At 35.0% G+C, this 16,882-nt stretch overlaps 1 protein-coding gene across 1 annotated transcript in view; it reads right to left on the bottom strand.

Annotated features, from left to right (window-relative positions):
• Positions 1 to 2,197: 2,197 nt before the first annotated feature.
• LOC150096012 (uncharacterized) overlaps positions 2,198 to 16,882 on the bottom strand; it is a 70,820-nt gene continuing 56,135 nt past the window's right edge. Inside the window, exon 6 of the mRNA XM_090409422.1 lies at positions 2,198 to 2,310. Within this exon, the coding sequence (XP_090265548.1) occupies positions 2,265 to 2,310 (46 nt within the window). The 3' untranslated portion in view covers positions 2,198 to 2,264. The remainder of the gene's footprint in view (positions 2,311 to 16,882) is intronic.

Raw genomic sequence — 16,882 nt, 5'->3', positions numbered from 1 at the left:
TGCAAAGCACCGATCCTTTAAATTGTGTATGATTTTTTGTATATGCTGGATATTAAGTTCTTATTGAGTGGCTGCATAGTGTGTCAATTATCAAAATCTTTAAATGATATCACACTTTCTTCAGGGTTTTGTTACCTCCACCTCCAAACCATGTCACAATTTTTAAACACAAACATTTCATGCAAATACATGAAATTTTGCTTTTAAAATATCTAGGTAAGTTTTTATATCTTAAACACACACACACAGTTGACCCTTGAACAATGTGAGAGTAAGGGACATGATCCCCCCCCCCCCGCATTGTTTGAAAATCTGCATATAACTTTTGACTCCCCAAAAACTTAACTACTAATAGCTCACTGTCGGCCTGAAGCCTTACCGATAGCATAAACAGCCGATTAACACGTTTTGTATCTTACATGTATTATATACTGTATTCTTACAATAAAGTAAGCTAGAGAAAAGAAAACGTTATTAAGAAAATAATAAGGAAGTGAAAATACATTTACAGAAATGTACTGTATTTATCAATGCTGTAAGTTTATGTTGTCTGCTTACAAGATGAATCATATGTCTGTCAGTACCTACATCAATATTGTCTTATATGATACAAAACACTAGATGTTATATGTATTACTAACACTAGATATCAAAAATAAAAAGACAACGTGAAAAGGAAATTATTCATATTTATTTACAGGTATAACGGGTATATCATGTACTGATAACAAAAAAGAAGCAGTATGATTGCTTTATGGTAGCTTAGTGCAATTGATACGATTGCTTCGCAGTAGCCTAGTCTATAACACTAATGAATGAATTGTTATAAAATTTTTATTTTATGCTAATTAATTAATAACAGTTGATTTTATGCAGTTATGATTTAATACTGCACCCTAACGTTAGTTTGCATTTCTCTTAACTGCAAATGGCTCTATTTAAGGTCTGCAAGTGTTTCTGTGTGCAAGTTTTGAAATATTAACTTTTTACAATAGATTTGTGTATATTTTATGGTGGTAAGCGATAAAATAAACTAATATCTACATGTATTTTATGCATTCATGACATACTTAATTTTTCTTAATGTTTTCGATATTTCTAGGCTACATGGTTCGTCTGCAAGTTTTTCCAAATTGTTGCAAATCTCCAAAACAATTTTCCAATGTATTTATTCAAAAAAATCCGCATACAAGTGAACCTGCACAGTCCAAACCCGCATTCTTCAAGAGTCAATTGTACATCATTTTTTGAAGTGAATTCCACTCATTACAGGCTGTGAACCCGTAATATATTATATTGGTACTCCAAGTGGGCTCTAAGGACTACATAAGCTGAAAACCCTGTTCTAACACCAGGCAAGCAAAATCATCTATCACCTAATGATATTGATAAACATCCATGCTCACAGTGGGATCTAAAGTCGCAACCTATTGGGTGAGAACAGATATGCTATCTACTTGGTCAATCAAACTAGAAATATCATTAGTTATACTATCATATTTTGAAACCATAAGATAAATCAATAATCAGTATCAGTTCATACTTAAAAATTTTGAAGATTATTTTTTAAGTTTAAATTATTAAGGTGCATGTAAATAATCTATAAAATTTAATCCTTTGTTCTTTTATATTCTATTATGATAGTTATGTACCCCCAATACAAAATGTTACATTACTTTCTTTCTCACATCTCCAAGTGTGATATCATTTAAGTGTGATCCCTTTCTTACTTTGGTGAAGTAGTCTGTTTACGAGTAGTGTAACTGCAAATGCATTATAATTATTAAGAAAATAGTTTTTATACAGAACTGTATAAAAGGATTGCATATTCAATCCTTTAATAATTTAATAACTATCATAGTCTGAGGTATGAACTAAGAAAATTATAATAAGCATCAAATTCAAATTATGTAACTGAAATCTTAATGCTGAAAATTTATTGTTTTTTCCTCCCTTTCTATTCTTATAACAGGAAAGGGGGGGAAAAATAAAAAGTAGGCTTTTTTTTGTATGACTAAGAGTTATATACAAAATGTGGATAAAGAATTGAAAATAGCACCATTCTAATAAAGATTTTTCAATAACAAAAATTTGGCACTAAGAATCTATTCATACCAATGACATTTCTAATAATTAAAGTTTTTTCCCTTCTTCTTTCAATTCAAGAAATTATTTTAATTTCAAAAGATGTGTTTATACAAACTTCTGATTTAAATTAAGTGGTTGTCCTTTTAAGTATTAAATCAAGTTTTGGAATCTTGAAATCATATTCCTGACTGCACTCCTGGACTAGCTGACTGTAACTGTTCACTGTGAATCTTAATTAAGAAAATTAAACAAAAAAACTGTACTAAAAATTCAAAAAATATATTAATACTAATTTGTTAGAAGTTCTGTGAATAAAGATATTTCAAAGGAAAAAAGGATAAAATTTAGCTTATATCTGGAAACCAGTGTTCACACATTCCAGTTGTGAACAAAATAATTCTTTCATTAGAGAGAGAGAATTCAAAACTGCATCTTGACATAATCTTGCATCTTTCTAACACAGTTATTTTTTCATGTTATTTTTTATTTCTTAAGATCTCTGCTTATACAATGCCCACTTTTTTTTTTTTCTTTTTCTATAGAGCACTAAGAAGAAATGCAAGTCAAGGAATGGTCTGATTACATCTTTATATTCTTTAATAAGCACTGATCTCACTAATAACCTGCACACTTCACACAATCAAATAAGAGAAAATAAGAAATACAATAAAATAACAAAATTTCCATTATTCCTGATTGATAAACACACTTACTAACAACTCTTATTTCTGTAGATTTAAATTTAAAGTTATCACTGCAGTAACGAAATTCAAATGCCACTAACTACTGTTATGTATCATTTGAATTTTATTATCATAATGAAATCAAGATATCTAAAAACATTTTTTCTCCTTTAATTTATTGGAATTTTTATATATATATATATATATATATATATATATATCATTTAATGATTTTGTTACATACAGTGTATTTCTATTCAACTTATACAGTTCTCTATAGTATTCACCTGTTCTCTCCCTTCCCTATAGGCCAGGTTAAGCTGGATTACTGAAATGTGCATTTATTATCTACTCACCAGAGGCAGTAGTCATAGTGTAATTAATTAATGTTATGTATCCATTAATTTCACATTGCTGCTGAATAAAATATGATCACTGAAACTTTTGGTTAAGGTTACTTAATGATATTTAAAAAAAAAAAAAATTTATTTCTTCCCCAAATATTCACTCAGAAGTCTTTTGGGTAAATACTTAACAAAAATTTACAAGTGAATATACACTTTCTAATACATTTCTTAATGTAAATTGTATAAGTGAATATAACATATCTATTGGGTTTTACCAATTAGATTAACCACCCCACTGGCCATGACATATATACGTATATGTTAGCCAAAATATGGATTCAAAGTGTATAGTAGATGTATAGCGTATGGCAGCGTTTCTCAACCTTTCTAAGCACAAGTACCAGTAAAATGCCTAAAACAATTCTAAGGACCACTAAGTTACAGAGGTATAGCTTCTACTAGGGGGAGATTCGACCTAGCGGCACTTTTTTTTGGCGTTTAAGAAATCTTGCCATACTGTCTATAAAACAGCAACTGAGTGATGAAATAGACTTCGCCAATATCATCGACGATTTTGCGAACAGAAAAGCAAGAAAAACAATATTTTAGAATGTTGGAATTAAAGTTTTACTTCAAAAACAAACATAGTGTTTTTAATTTATTTCCTTATACGTTTTGACTTTTTGTGATTTTTTAAAAAAATCTATAGGAATTACCAACATTTCGGAAAAAACACTGTGCCATTTATTACATAATCAATCTAAAAGCATGTTTGGAATACATATGGAAACATAATTAAATTGGAAGCAAACGATTAAAAGTATATCATCATTGAACAAAGTTTTAATTTTTATTAAACAAATAAATAATATGATATAATTATGTTACTACTTACTTTTAATGAGATGGATGAGCTTCTCAGCCCTTGCAGAGTTGCTGGATATCTGGTTCAATATTGGTCAACTTCAGTCAAAGATCGGCACACACACACACACTAAGATGATTTCTGTATTTTGTTTTATTTGAAGGAGCGATGAAAATCCTTTCTCACAAAGATATGTTGTAGAAAACTGCATGATGATTTTTAATGATTCAGGAAATTCACTTCTCACTGAAGGTGAGATCCAAAATTGACATACCTTAGGTATGTCAATTTTGGATTTTGGTCAATTGGTTTTATGTTTGGGTCAATTTGGTCAATTTTGGATTTATGTCAATTGGTGTTATGGATTAGGTATGTAAAAGACATACCTTAGGTAGGTCTTTTACATACCTAATCCATAAAAACCAATTTTTTCTTCAATGCCTTCATTTTGTCATAGGCATCCCGAACAGTTAAAGAATTTCCCTGAAGAGAGAGATTTAGTTCATTTAATTTCAAAAAGACGTCTGAAAGATAAGATAGTGTTGATAACCATGCTTCATCAACAAGGAGTGATGCAAAATCGGAATTACGTTCATTTTTATTATTATTATTGTTCCGGGAAACTCCAAGGAGTCGACAGACTCATTGAGGGAGGCCCTAACATCATGTCAAGAACAACTATTCAACATTCACACAGTATCTATCATACCTTGCCTTGAACTCATTCACGGTCGTAGCACCCACAACAGACTCTGGAAGCTTATTCCACTCATTTACCACTCTCCAAGTAAAGAACCTAGCTCTTACACCTTTGTCAACCACGCTCTTGCCCAACTTCCATGCATGGCCCCTAGTCCTCCCACCACCAGTCATATTTTCAAAAATATCTTCTGGATCAATCTTATAAAAACCCTTCAGTAATTTGAATGTCTCAATCATATCACCCCTCCTTCACCTATCGTCCAATTTCTGCAACCCACAAATCTTCAACCTATTCTCATAAGGTTCATTCCACAGACCTGCTATCATCTTGGTCACTCGTCTCTGGACCCTCTCCACTTCCTCCCCATCACGAAGAAACCCTGGTGCCCATAACTGGGCACAGAAGTCCAGATGGGGTCTTATCAAGGCTCGATACAGAGGAACAACAACTTGTTCGTCTCTGCATGTTAAAGTATTTTTCAGAAGCCAAGTGATTTGGTGAGCTGTTTTAGTTACTTTTGCAATGTACCCCCTAAACTTCAACTCCCTATCCACCAACACTCCCAAATCCCTGGAGTATGGTTCCACCAATGCGATATACTGCTGCTATTCTTTTCACCCCAAAGTGCATAACCTTACACTTTGCCACATTAAATTGACATCTATTTTTCCTAGCCCAGTCCTCCAAACTATCCAAATCATCCTGTAAAATTTTGACATCCTGTGCACTCACAATTGCTCTACCCAACTTTGCATCATCAGCAAACAAGTGAACACTTCCTATCAGATCCTTTCCAATATCATTGATGAACAAATTGAAAAGCAGTGGTCCAAGAACAGAGCCCTGTGGCACTCCACTAGTCACAAGACGTCTTTTAGACTCCACTCCTGAATAAACCACTCTTTGATATCTCTCTTTCAACCACCCTCCTATCCATCTCACCAACCCTATATCTATACCCATCTGCTCCAGTTTACTGATTAGGGTTCCATGTGGTATCTTATCAAAGGCCTTGGCAAGGTCCAGTAGTATCACTGTAAACCCATTACCCCTATCCAGTTCAGCCGTCACTGTGTTATAAAACGTGAGCAAGTTACTGAGGCATGATCTACCCTTCACAAAAGCATGTTGTCCCCCATACAATATCCCATTTTCATCTATCCAATCCTGTATTCTTTTCTTGACTAATTTCTCTAAGACCATGACAATGATTCCTGATATGCTAATCGGTCGGTAATTTACAACAGCAGTCTTGGAACCACCTTTATGCAGTGGAACTATTTTCCCCTCTTTCCACCCGCTCGGGACTAACCCAGACCCGAGACTCAAATTAAGCAAAATGGTCAAGGGTACTGACAATTCTTTAGCTGCTTCTCGTACAACACGAGCTGGTATACCATCCAATCCCACAGATGTATTGACATTGAGGTTATGCAATAGACTACTCACCTCCACTTCATTAACCACAATTTCCGTATAATCTACTGGTTTATTCGTTTCTGCAATGTCACCACCTGGATGATATACTCTTGCAAAGTGCTCACTCAGTAACTCAACTATCTCAACTGATTCAGTTACCTCCCTACCATCGACATTCTTTAAAATTAATCTGCCATGTACATTTTTCCTTTTACTTGCTACATATCTCAAAAACTGTTTAGGATTCTCTTTAGCCTGCATGGCCAATGTTCTTTCATAATCCTTTTTTGCTTTTCTTACCACACTCGTCACCCTTCTGGCCTGCGCTTTATACCGTTCATGTGCCTGCCGGTCACCCTTCTCCTTAAATTCCCTCCATAGTTGTTTCTTTTTTTGCAGCTCAAGCTTAATGGTGTTATTCATCCATTTAACCCCTACTTGATTTATTATTCGGACAATAGGGATACAGTCCGCCATTGCTTCATGCAAGCACTTCTTAACTACCTCCCATGCACTATCAACTTCTAGTCCTTGCAGTTGTACATGCCATGGCACTGAACCAATCAAACTCCTAAGCTTGTCATACTTTCCAGCCCGATAATTCCACATGTACCCTGTCTTAATTGAAAATTCTACACCTTTAGCCACCTCCCAAGTTAAGACCCTATGATCACTCTCACCGATTGGTGGCAATGTGGTCATATTTGTTACAGCCAAATCCTCAGATGTAATTACTAGGTCAAGCACTCTCTGACCCCTAGTATTTTTCATTACATGCTGTCGCAGATAGTTATCCCTTAATAACCGCATAAAATCCAGTTCCTTCCTTCCGTGTGTCCTCTCCTCACTCCAATTAATGCGACCATAGTTAAAATCTCCCATAATAATCACCCTCCTTCCACCCATTTCTTCTATTTGCTTGTGCATACTGTCACCACCATCTTTTCCATCACCTGGTCTATAGCAGCACCCAATTATATATTTAGTTCTGCTAGCCTCAATCTCACACCAAATGGCCTCAAATGTGCTCTTTTCTCTATCCTGCAATTCAACTTCTATTCTCCTTGGCTGGAGCTCATCAGCTATCATCAACAATACTCCTCCCCCCCATTTTATTCTCTCTGTCATTCCTGAACACACTATACCCATCACATTCAATCTCACTAGTTATATCATCTACAGTCAGCCATGTTTCACTAATACCTATAACCTGTGGTCTGGAAGTGCCAACCATGGCCCAAAACTCTTCCTTCTTGTTCCTAATACTCCTAGTATTAGTGTACATGAATTTAAGACCCCCATTAGCCTCAACCCTACCTAGATGCCTTATATTAACTATCCCACTCAGATTTGTTGTCCTTATTTGCTCTGGCATATTATATTCATTTTTACATTCAACTGCCTCCATAAGGACTGTATATCTACTCCCCCCCTTAACAAATCTAGTTTCCCTGAATTTGCACATCCACTTCACTCAACAACACGTTTTTAAGTCTCCTTACACCGAATCCATTCAAATGCAAGCCATCAATCTTATATAGATCCTTTCGCCCATCGAACTCACTCCACACATCCACAAATTCCACACCACTCGTCATACATAACCCACGCATAAAGTCATTTGCAATTATGGCCCTCCTTTTAAACATTTCACTGTCATACCGTGGCAAAAGACTAATCATTCTAACTCTCTCACTCTTTTCTTTTGCTACCTCAAACAATTCATTCAGGTCTTCTATCATTTCTATTTTATCTCCTTTCAAATCATTCGTACCTGCCACAACAATCATTTCTTTCACCCTTTCCTTTTGCTCTCTAATAGACTCAGTGACGTCCTTTATGGTCGCACCAGGTTGGTACGATTTTGTCAAATCCTCTACTAACACACCTCGTACTAACAAGTCTCCATACAGCACTCTATCCTTCATTTTGTTCATGTTCACATTCATACGTCTATTTTTCCTGTCATACCTTTTATTATTGGTTGGTTCATTCAGTCTACTTTTGTTCATGCACTCTAGCTGCTGTTTTGCTCTTTCTATCGCACTATTCAACAATGCGATCTCACTCAATGCATCTATCTCATCTTTTTTATTCTCTGAGAAACCATTTATACTATCATTCACACTTTCTACATTCACACTCTCACAATTTTCATGTACAACCTTGCCGTTTCTTGTCATATCCCTATTTCCTTCATTCTGAAGGTTGACAAAAATATCACACTCACGATCCGAAATACACTTCAATTCCTCATTCTCCCTACATTTTCTACACACATTCAATCCTTTATTATCATCTAACCACACTCCGCAAAGCGTACATTTCACAGCTAGTACACTGACTCATTTCTTTTATACTACCGTTCTTTGATAAGGATGGCGAACCATCATTACTGGCCGCCATTTTCCTTCGCACAGGTGCCATACTTATCTGTAACGTGTTTTGTCAAATTATACGTTATAACACACCAAAAACAGAAGCACTAAAATACGCAAGGCAAACAAAACAAAACTACACAATATTAAGTAATTTGTATCAATAATTGAAAATGATACTTATCTTATCTGGAGCTTGCATGAACACTACACATTACGAATTCATCTAGCGGCGACTTCCCAACATAGATTATGTTATAAAACACTTTAGTACACTAACCACGCTAATAAAGCTCCAATAATATACCAAAATTACACACTTAAGTCCATTAAATTGAATCCAAAACATCAATAAATCAACAAAAATCACAAATCTCTCAGGAGCTCTCCGATAGCAAGTCCGTTCACCAGCTAGCCTCGACACCAATTTACAAATAATAAAACTTCGTGCCTTAATTGAAATAACCTTGTTAGTACTTTGTCCCTGGAAAGCCAGCGAATTTCAGAATGAAGCAAAAGTTGTATATATTCACTGCCCATTTCATCGCAGAGTACTGAAAATAACCTGTTATTTAACGGTCGAGCTTTAATAAAATTAACTAGCTTTACAGCGTTAAGCACAGTTTTAAATTCTGGTGGGATTCCTTTGGAAGCTAACGCTTCCCTATGTATGAAACAATGCACCCAATTCATATCTGGAGCTACTTCCTCGACCATAGAAACAACCCCACTATGCCTACCTGTAAGGGCACAAGCTCCATCCGAACAGAAGCCTATGCATTTTTCCCAATGGATCCCTTTGTATATTATGTAATTATTGAGAGTGTGAAATATTTCTTCTCCAGTTGTTCGTGATGGTAAAGTTCTACAAAACAGAATATCATCACAAATGTTGTTATCATGTGCATATCTTGCGTTGCATATTAGCTGAACATTACTTGTAACATCAGTAGTCTCTTCTATTTGTAACGCATAATAAGGGCTCTTCTTAACTATTTCAATTAACTGAGATTCTACGTCACCGGCCATATTATTAATTCTGAGACCAACAGTGTCATTTGAAAGAGGAATCAAATCAACATCATTTAGTAACTTGTTGCCAAACATTGTTTTTACCACATCTTTTATAGCTGGAAGTAGCAAATTTTCCCCGATAGAATGAAGTTTCCTTGTTTTCGCTATGCGCAAACTTAAGAGATTAAGATGCTTCCAGTGCCTTGCTATTAATAGAACCCATGACCAAAACTATATCTTTCCCATGATTTAATGTAGTGTCTAAGCATCGCTGACAAAATTCAGCTAGCTTATTTTTCACATTACAATGTTTAGTTTCTAAATGTCGTCAGAGTTTCACAGGTTTTATAAACTTGTTATGAAGTGTTCGACAAAACTTCATAACACAAAACACATTGAGGTTTCTGTTCACTTTCATCTCCACACCAAGTAAACCCGAATTCCAAATATGAACTTATATTTTCTACTGTATTTTTTCTTTGAACTGCTTGTTTCTTCTTCTTTAATAGTATCAGATTTACTCACTGTTACAACACTTGTATCACAATTAGGGTTAGCATCACCTGTTTCATTTGCCCTTCTTTTCAAAGTCCTAATTCTAAGCCTTTTCCATTATTAAAAAACATTTCCGAAAAATATATAATACTGGGATTAACTCAATACACACTTTGTCCAAGTATCACTTAGCACTTTTCAAGATATACTGAGTCTTGGTTGAAGGAGGGAAACCTTCAATAATAAAAATCAATAAACAACAAGCCATTGGTTGAAATGTGGACAATCCCATGTTCACTTGAAATCTGACAAAACAGCAAGGAGAGGTGGAAGCAATAAAACTATATTGTTTTTCACCTCCCCCTTCTTATTATTCGTCATTCTGCCACTACAAATCATTGTAGTGCAAGAACGAGTAATAAAAGAGGGGTTAAGTGAACAACAGTATAGTTTATTGCTTCCGCCTTTGAACATTCTGATGCTATTTGTTGTTTTATTTTAAGTCTGCATTTGATTTCAATAATTTTTACTTATTCAATTTCAATTTGTTTGGATAATTAAAAAATATATATTTATTTAATTAATTTAAGTCTGCCTGCGGACCACCTGTCCCATCATCACGGACCACAGGTTGAAAAACACTGGTGTATAGTATTTTCCATCACAGCCAAATGGATGGTTTAAGAATTTATTGCTAAAACATTCTGTAATTATAAGTTGTTTCAAATGCCAAAATGTGTACCTACTGTATATAATGTACAATAAATGGTAAATGTTTTATAATTGCACTTGCATGAGTGTGAGAGAGAAATAATAATAACCAAAAAAAAAAAAAAAAATCCAGAAGGTTCTATCTGCTTATTCAGTTAAAGAGTTCCAAATTTTAACCACAAATTCAGTGACATAAGAAAATTCAATGTGTATATATTTGTCACCAAAAAACAAATGAAAACCATTCCAAACTTACTCATAATGTATTATTGAAAATAGTAATATTTAATACCTTATCTAAATCAATAATATAAATTAAAACTATGAACAAGTGTTTAAAGAAATATCAGCAGAAAAGACCCAAAGAAAGTCCTTTTTTTCAGGGTTATGGTGATCAGCATTCATTGTTAAAATAGAAACAAATACTGTGTTATAGTAAAACTTCAGTTGAATAAAAACCAAAATAATCACTTGAGATTTCAACCTTCACATTAAGATCGTCATCTGGAGAGAGTGTGTGTGTGTGTGTATACACAGAGAAACAAGCTACATTACAATCTACACATGGTATGCTAAAGTTACATTTTGGTCAACTGTTAAACTACTGGCCTGACCTCTGATGGACAAAAAAACCACTTACTATATCAAAGCTAGAGTTCTGTTGTTATTATTATCTATTTGGTTAAAAATCATTAAGAGATATATTAATCTAGAGAGCAACATGCTCTCACATAATTACTCATATAAGTACACATAAATTAAAATGAAATAGTATGGATGGTGTCCAAGAAGAGCTAAAATTATTACTTAGAGTCCTAAAGTAAGGACGTGCTGGAAAACTTGAACTTAAGTGGGCTGAATATGTGACATCCAAATTCATGTTTTCCAGCAAACCCTTACTTTAGGACTCTTAAGCAATAATTTCTGCTATTATTGGCCACCATTCATTTTGTTCGTTCTAATTTATGTATACCTATAAGTAATTATATGAGAGCATGTTGAGAGTACAAAAGAAATTTTTTAATACATAGGAAGTAGGGGAAAACAAGAGGTCACACTTGGAAGTTGTCTAAGAGTGTGTTAGTAAGGATGTATAGACTAGGTTCTTTACTTGAAGAGTGGTGAATGAGCGGAATGGGTTGGCAGAGGTGGTTGTAATTGCCACGCCAGTGAATCAGTTTAAGGAGATGCATAATAGATATTGTGTTAATGGACAGCATGGGTTTCCTGTAATGAGTCTCTTGACTCCATGGAGATATCTGTGTAATAATAATTGAAGGGTACAGGGGAAAAACAACTTCAGTCCAATTTGGCCTTCAGGTCATTATTTGCATTTGTTTTTTTAATTTTTAAGTACTATTTAAATTAATTTAAATAGTACTTAAAATTAAATAGTGCTTAATATACATGAATGTACCATATCTATTATTTTTTTATTTTGTTATGCTATGTTTACTTGCATTTTGACAACAAGGAAAATTTAATTACCTTTTTTTCGGAAGTCAATATCGTGGACTGAAGTCGTTTTTCCCCTGCATCCTTCAATTATTATTAATATTATTATTCCCTATAGGGAGTAGATGAGGCCGTTTTATCCTCTAGAGACAGAGCAGTTCAATCTCCACTGGTAGCCAGTCAGAGAAAACTGATCAAACACTATCACTAATTATAAATGATGGTACCCTGGTGAAGAAAGGCAGACAAGTATTGCCATCCCATGTTCTCTAACCTTCATACAGTATATTAATAGGTATTATTTCTGGAAAAATTCCCATGTCGCTCCTCTAAAAATAAACTATTATTTTAATGGCTAATATAACCTACCTTCGTTTAGGAGTGTCCCTTTTTTACTATGCCCTCAAAATTGCCTCAAGCACAACATCATACCAAAATTCACAGTAGTATGCAGCAACAGCACAATTCCTGGAAACAAAAAAAATTGCTACTGGGCATCCAGGGCTCTCATAAAACAGGCTCTAAATGAAAGATTTAAAAAGAAAAAACAAGCATGTTCATACATTCACCAAACAAAACACAGATTGAAAACTCTACTGACCCCAAATGAATGGGCACTTTTTTCAGAAAGGTACCCAGTAACACATCAACGACTACACACAATTAATAGAAGCTCGACAAGCAAAAAAATGGAATGCCCTAATGGTCTCCCAATACAACAAATGCACAGCTTCTAACCCTTTGGATATTACCACCTCACAGCCCACACAAAACAGTTCCATTATAAATCTATCACATTACAACCTCACCCCTGATGAAATCACCATCCTGAACAAGGGGTTAAACTTCGCAATATTACCAAAATACGTACAAAACAAAGACATTATTATTGAAATCCAAGCAAAACTAGAGACTGGTCCAAACAAAGAAATAATATTCCAGAAAATAAACATCATTAACAGTAAAATAATAGTAAAACCCAACATTACTCCCAACCTACACAAAGCCTAATATCATTAAAAAAGAACCCAAATATAATGATCACAAAAGCAAACAAAGGTGATACAGAAGTCATCATAAACCAAGCAGATTACCACAACAAAATAACTATTTTAAACGACCAACACATGTACTAAAAAATCCAAAATGACCCTGACCTACACACTCTAAAAAATCAGAACAAGATAGACAAAATCACAGTGAAGAACACAACACCCTGCACCATACGTACCCCTTGTATGTTCGGCCAAATCAAAACCCACAAAGTTGGTTACTGAATACAGCCAATAGTCTCTTACAAAAACACCACCACATCACCCTTATCGAAATTCATAGCGAAACTACTCAAACTGTTACTAACAACATAAAATCAATGATAACAAACAAAGACAATCTTTTCCAAAAAATAGAAAACCTAACTTTATCCCACGAAGACGTACTCACTTCACTGGACACAACTTCGTTATACACCAATGTGGACGTCCCCAGAACACTAGACATCATACACACACACACACTACTCACAGAAGACCACACACTACATTCACGAACAAAATTAACACCTTGTGATATAATAAACCTAATCAAACTAGTAATCTCGGCAAACTTTTTCAGCTTTTAACAACATGTACATCCAAATTTTTGGACTCCCTATGGGACAACATCAGTGGACATTTAGTTGAATTGTTCCCAGCACACACAGAATCACTCCTACTCAATTCCCTCCCTACCCCCCCCCCCTCCCAGCATCATCTTTTATGGCCGATATGTGGACAATATTCTATGCATTGGAGAACCAACACGCATCACCACCTTACAGGCGTCCCTTAACGATTACAGCAACAGACTAAAATTCACCATAGAAACAAAGCAAGACAAATCCATCAATTTCCTAAACTTGACATTAGTCAGAACAAACAACAAAATAGCTATGAAAATATTCCACAAACCCACACATATCAGAAACTACCTCCATTTTAACTCATACCTCCTTATTTGATTAAAAACTCAGTCAACTTAATACAATTCGTAAATGCTTACAAGTTTTCAACAAACCGTACACACAGAAATAAAGAAGTTAACAGAAATGTTTCAAAATCGGAATTACCCAACACAACTTATAAATTACGCCAACAAAACAAACTTCCCAACAAAAAAAAAATCAAACTGCCATACATCCAGAACACATACAGCCTACAAATATATTTTCAAACACACTGAGTATAAACTGGTGTTCACCACAAACCAAAAATTGACATCACTTCTAAAACCTACAAAACATCACACACTCAAAGAAATATTAGAACACCACAATGTTATTTACAAATTTCCTTGCCAAAAAGACCGTGATGTTACCAACACAGGTTCTACCATCTTCCGTGACTGCAACATCCCTATTCCAGAACATTTAAACAATAAAAAACGCAATAACCAAAAGAAAAACAGGATACAAAGTACAGGAAAAACTGAGATAGCAGTCCACGCCCTTGAACAAAACATACCCTGCAAATCAACAAGACCATAATATTAGACATACAAGACAATAAAACAATGCTTAGAATATCGGAAACAATAGCCATAAAATGTGAAGAAAACTCAATAAACATCCACCAACCCTACATAATCTCTGAGAGTAGGAAGCTCCACAACATAAAAATTAGGCGATGACTCCAACCAATAGGAGACAACACAAGTACACCAAAGACAGAAACACCTAACCGACGTGACATAGCATCCACTTCTCCCACAAATCCAAAAGAATGACGGTTGCTGAAACGGCTCACATCCCGTAACTCCCACCCTTAACTTTTTCCATTAAATCCCTCCTCTTCTCCCCCCTTCAAAAATCCTCTTTTCAGATCCTTCTCTCATTCCCCTCCCAAAACACTCTCTATCCACCTTAATAATAATAATATTTACACATATATTAAAAAATCAAGGTTTTTTTCAAATAATTCCCCCACAAAAAAAATCCCTTCCTTTAACAGAATGAAGGCACATTGCTGGATTAAGGATACAGAAAACAACATCCAAAAAAGGTATGTCCAAAATTTCTCCTATTTTTTATTCTTCATATATTATCATTATTCGTGACACCTCCAAGGAGTTTGAAGAATCATTGTGGGAAGACACCTACTGTACAACTCTCTGTCTCGATTACTACACACAACCTCTACTACCAATCACCTACATCAACGCCATCTACTGCCCACAACCACTACCACCACAGCTAGAATTTTTCATTATCATCATCAAATTACTGCCATGTACCCTCAAGGGGTGTACAGGATATGACAGTACTACATGAAAAAATTACATCATTACTAACTTCCTATCTACAATTTTCCTCCAAATCAGTCTGTTACTTGTCAAGACTCCAACATTATCAGATCTTATATTTCTATCGTCTAAGGCACTTTGTACCGTATCAATCCACCTATATCTTGGTCTTCCTCTGGGTCATTTTCCTGCCAACCTGGCAGAGAACACTTGTTTTGCTAATCTTTCCTCTCCCATTCTATTTAAGTGACCATACCACCTGAGATTAGCTCTGCTAACGCATTCCTGGATGCTGACAATGTCAAGTTCTTTCCTAATATCCTCATTTTTAATATGATATTGCCATTGATGCCATCTGTTCACGCCTCTAATCTTTCTCAGGACTCTCATATATGCGGTCTCTAGTCTTTGGTCAAGTGTTTTACTTCTGACCCAGCTCTCAGATCCATAAGTTAAAACTGGTTTGAACACTGTCTTGTATACAGCTAATTTAGTGTTCCGACTAATTTCTTTCTTATTCCATATGAATTTATTCAATTGACTTCCCACCATACCAGCTTTGCTGATTCTGTTGTCTATTTCTATATTTAATTTACCATCTTCAGTAAAAATCGTGCCTAAGTAGCCTGAAATGTTTTACTTGTTCCACAGGTTCTCCATTCACAACACAGTTGACATTTTCAATGATTCTGCCTATTTTCATTGTCTTTGTCTTTTTATTGCTGACCTTCACACCATATCTATTACAACAGCTATCCAATTTAGTCAGAGAATCTTGCAGACTTGTAGCGGATTTATTTAGAAGTATAACATCATCTGCATAAAGCAAAGAGCTGACATTAACATCTCCAATTTTGATATCAGGTTTAACACCACATTCCTTCATAATGTGATCCATATAGATAATGAATAACAAAGGGGATAATGTACATCCTTGTCTCACACCAGATTTAACATTAAACCATCTTCCTGTACTTCCGTCAATTCTAACTGCTGACTTACAACTCAAATAAAGACTAAGTATTGCTTGATATAATGCCCCATTGACACCATATAACTGCAGCGTATTGAATAGCTTCTCTCTTGGCACCTTGTCATATGCCTTTTCCAAATCGACAAAACTTAAATACAGATCTTTGTTATATTCCCATGCTTTCTCGACTATTTGTCGTAAAGTGAAGATCTGATCCTGACAGCCTCTATTTGGCCTGAATCCAGCTTGTTCTTCACCAAGCTTTTCTTCCACAATTCTTCTCAATCGTTTCTCAAGTATACTTGCATAGATCTTGCCAGGAACACTCAGTAGGGAAATACCTCTGTAATTCTCACATTCAGTTTTATTTCCCTTTTTATATATGGGTACTATGAGAGCTCTACTCCAATCATCGGGAATTCGTCTCTCTGTCCAGGCTTTCTGAACTATACAGTGCAGCCACTGTAAGACT

Source organism: Typopeltis vanoorti, chromosome 19 (assembly GCF_054136105.1).
Source record: "Typopeltis vanoorti isolate ZY-2024b chromosome 19, IOZ_Tvanoo_1.0, whole genome shotgun sequence".
NCBI lineage: Eukaryota > Metazoa > Arthropoda > Arachnida > Uropygi > Thelyphonidae > Typopeltis > Typopeltis vanoorti.
The sequence above is the reverse complement of the archived record's forward strand: the minus strand, read 5'-3'. Positions and strand labels throughout refer to the sequence as shown.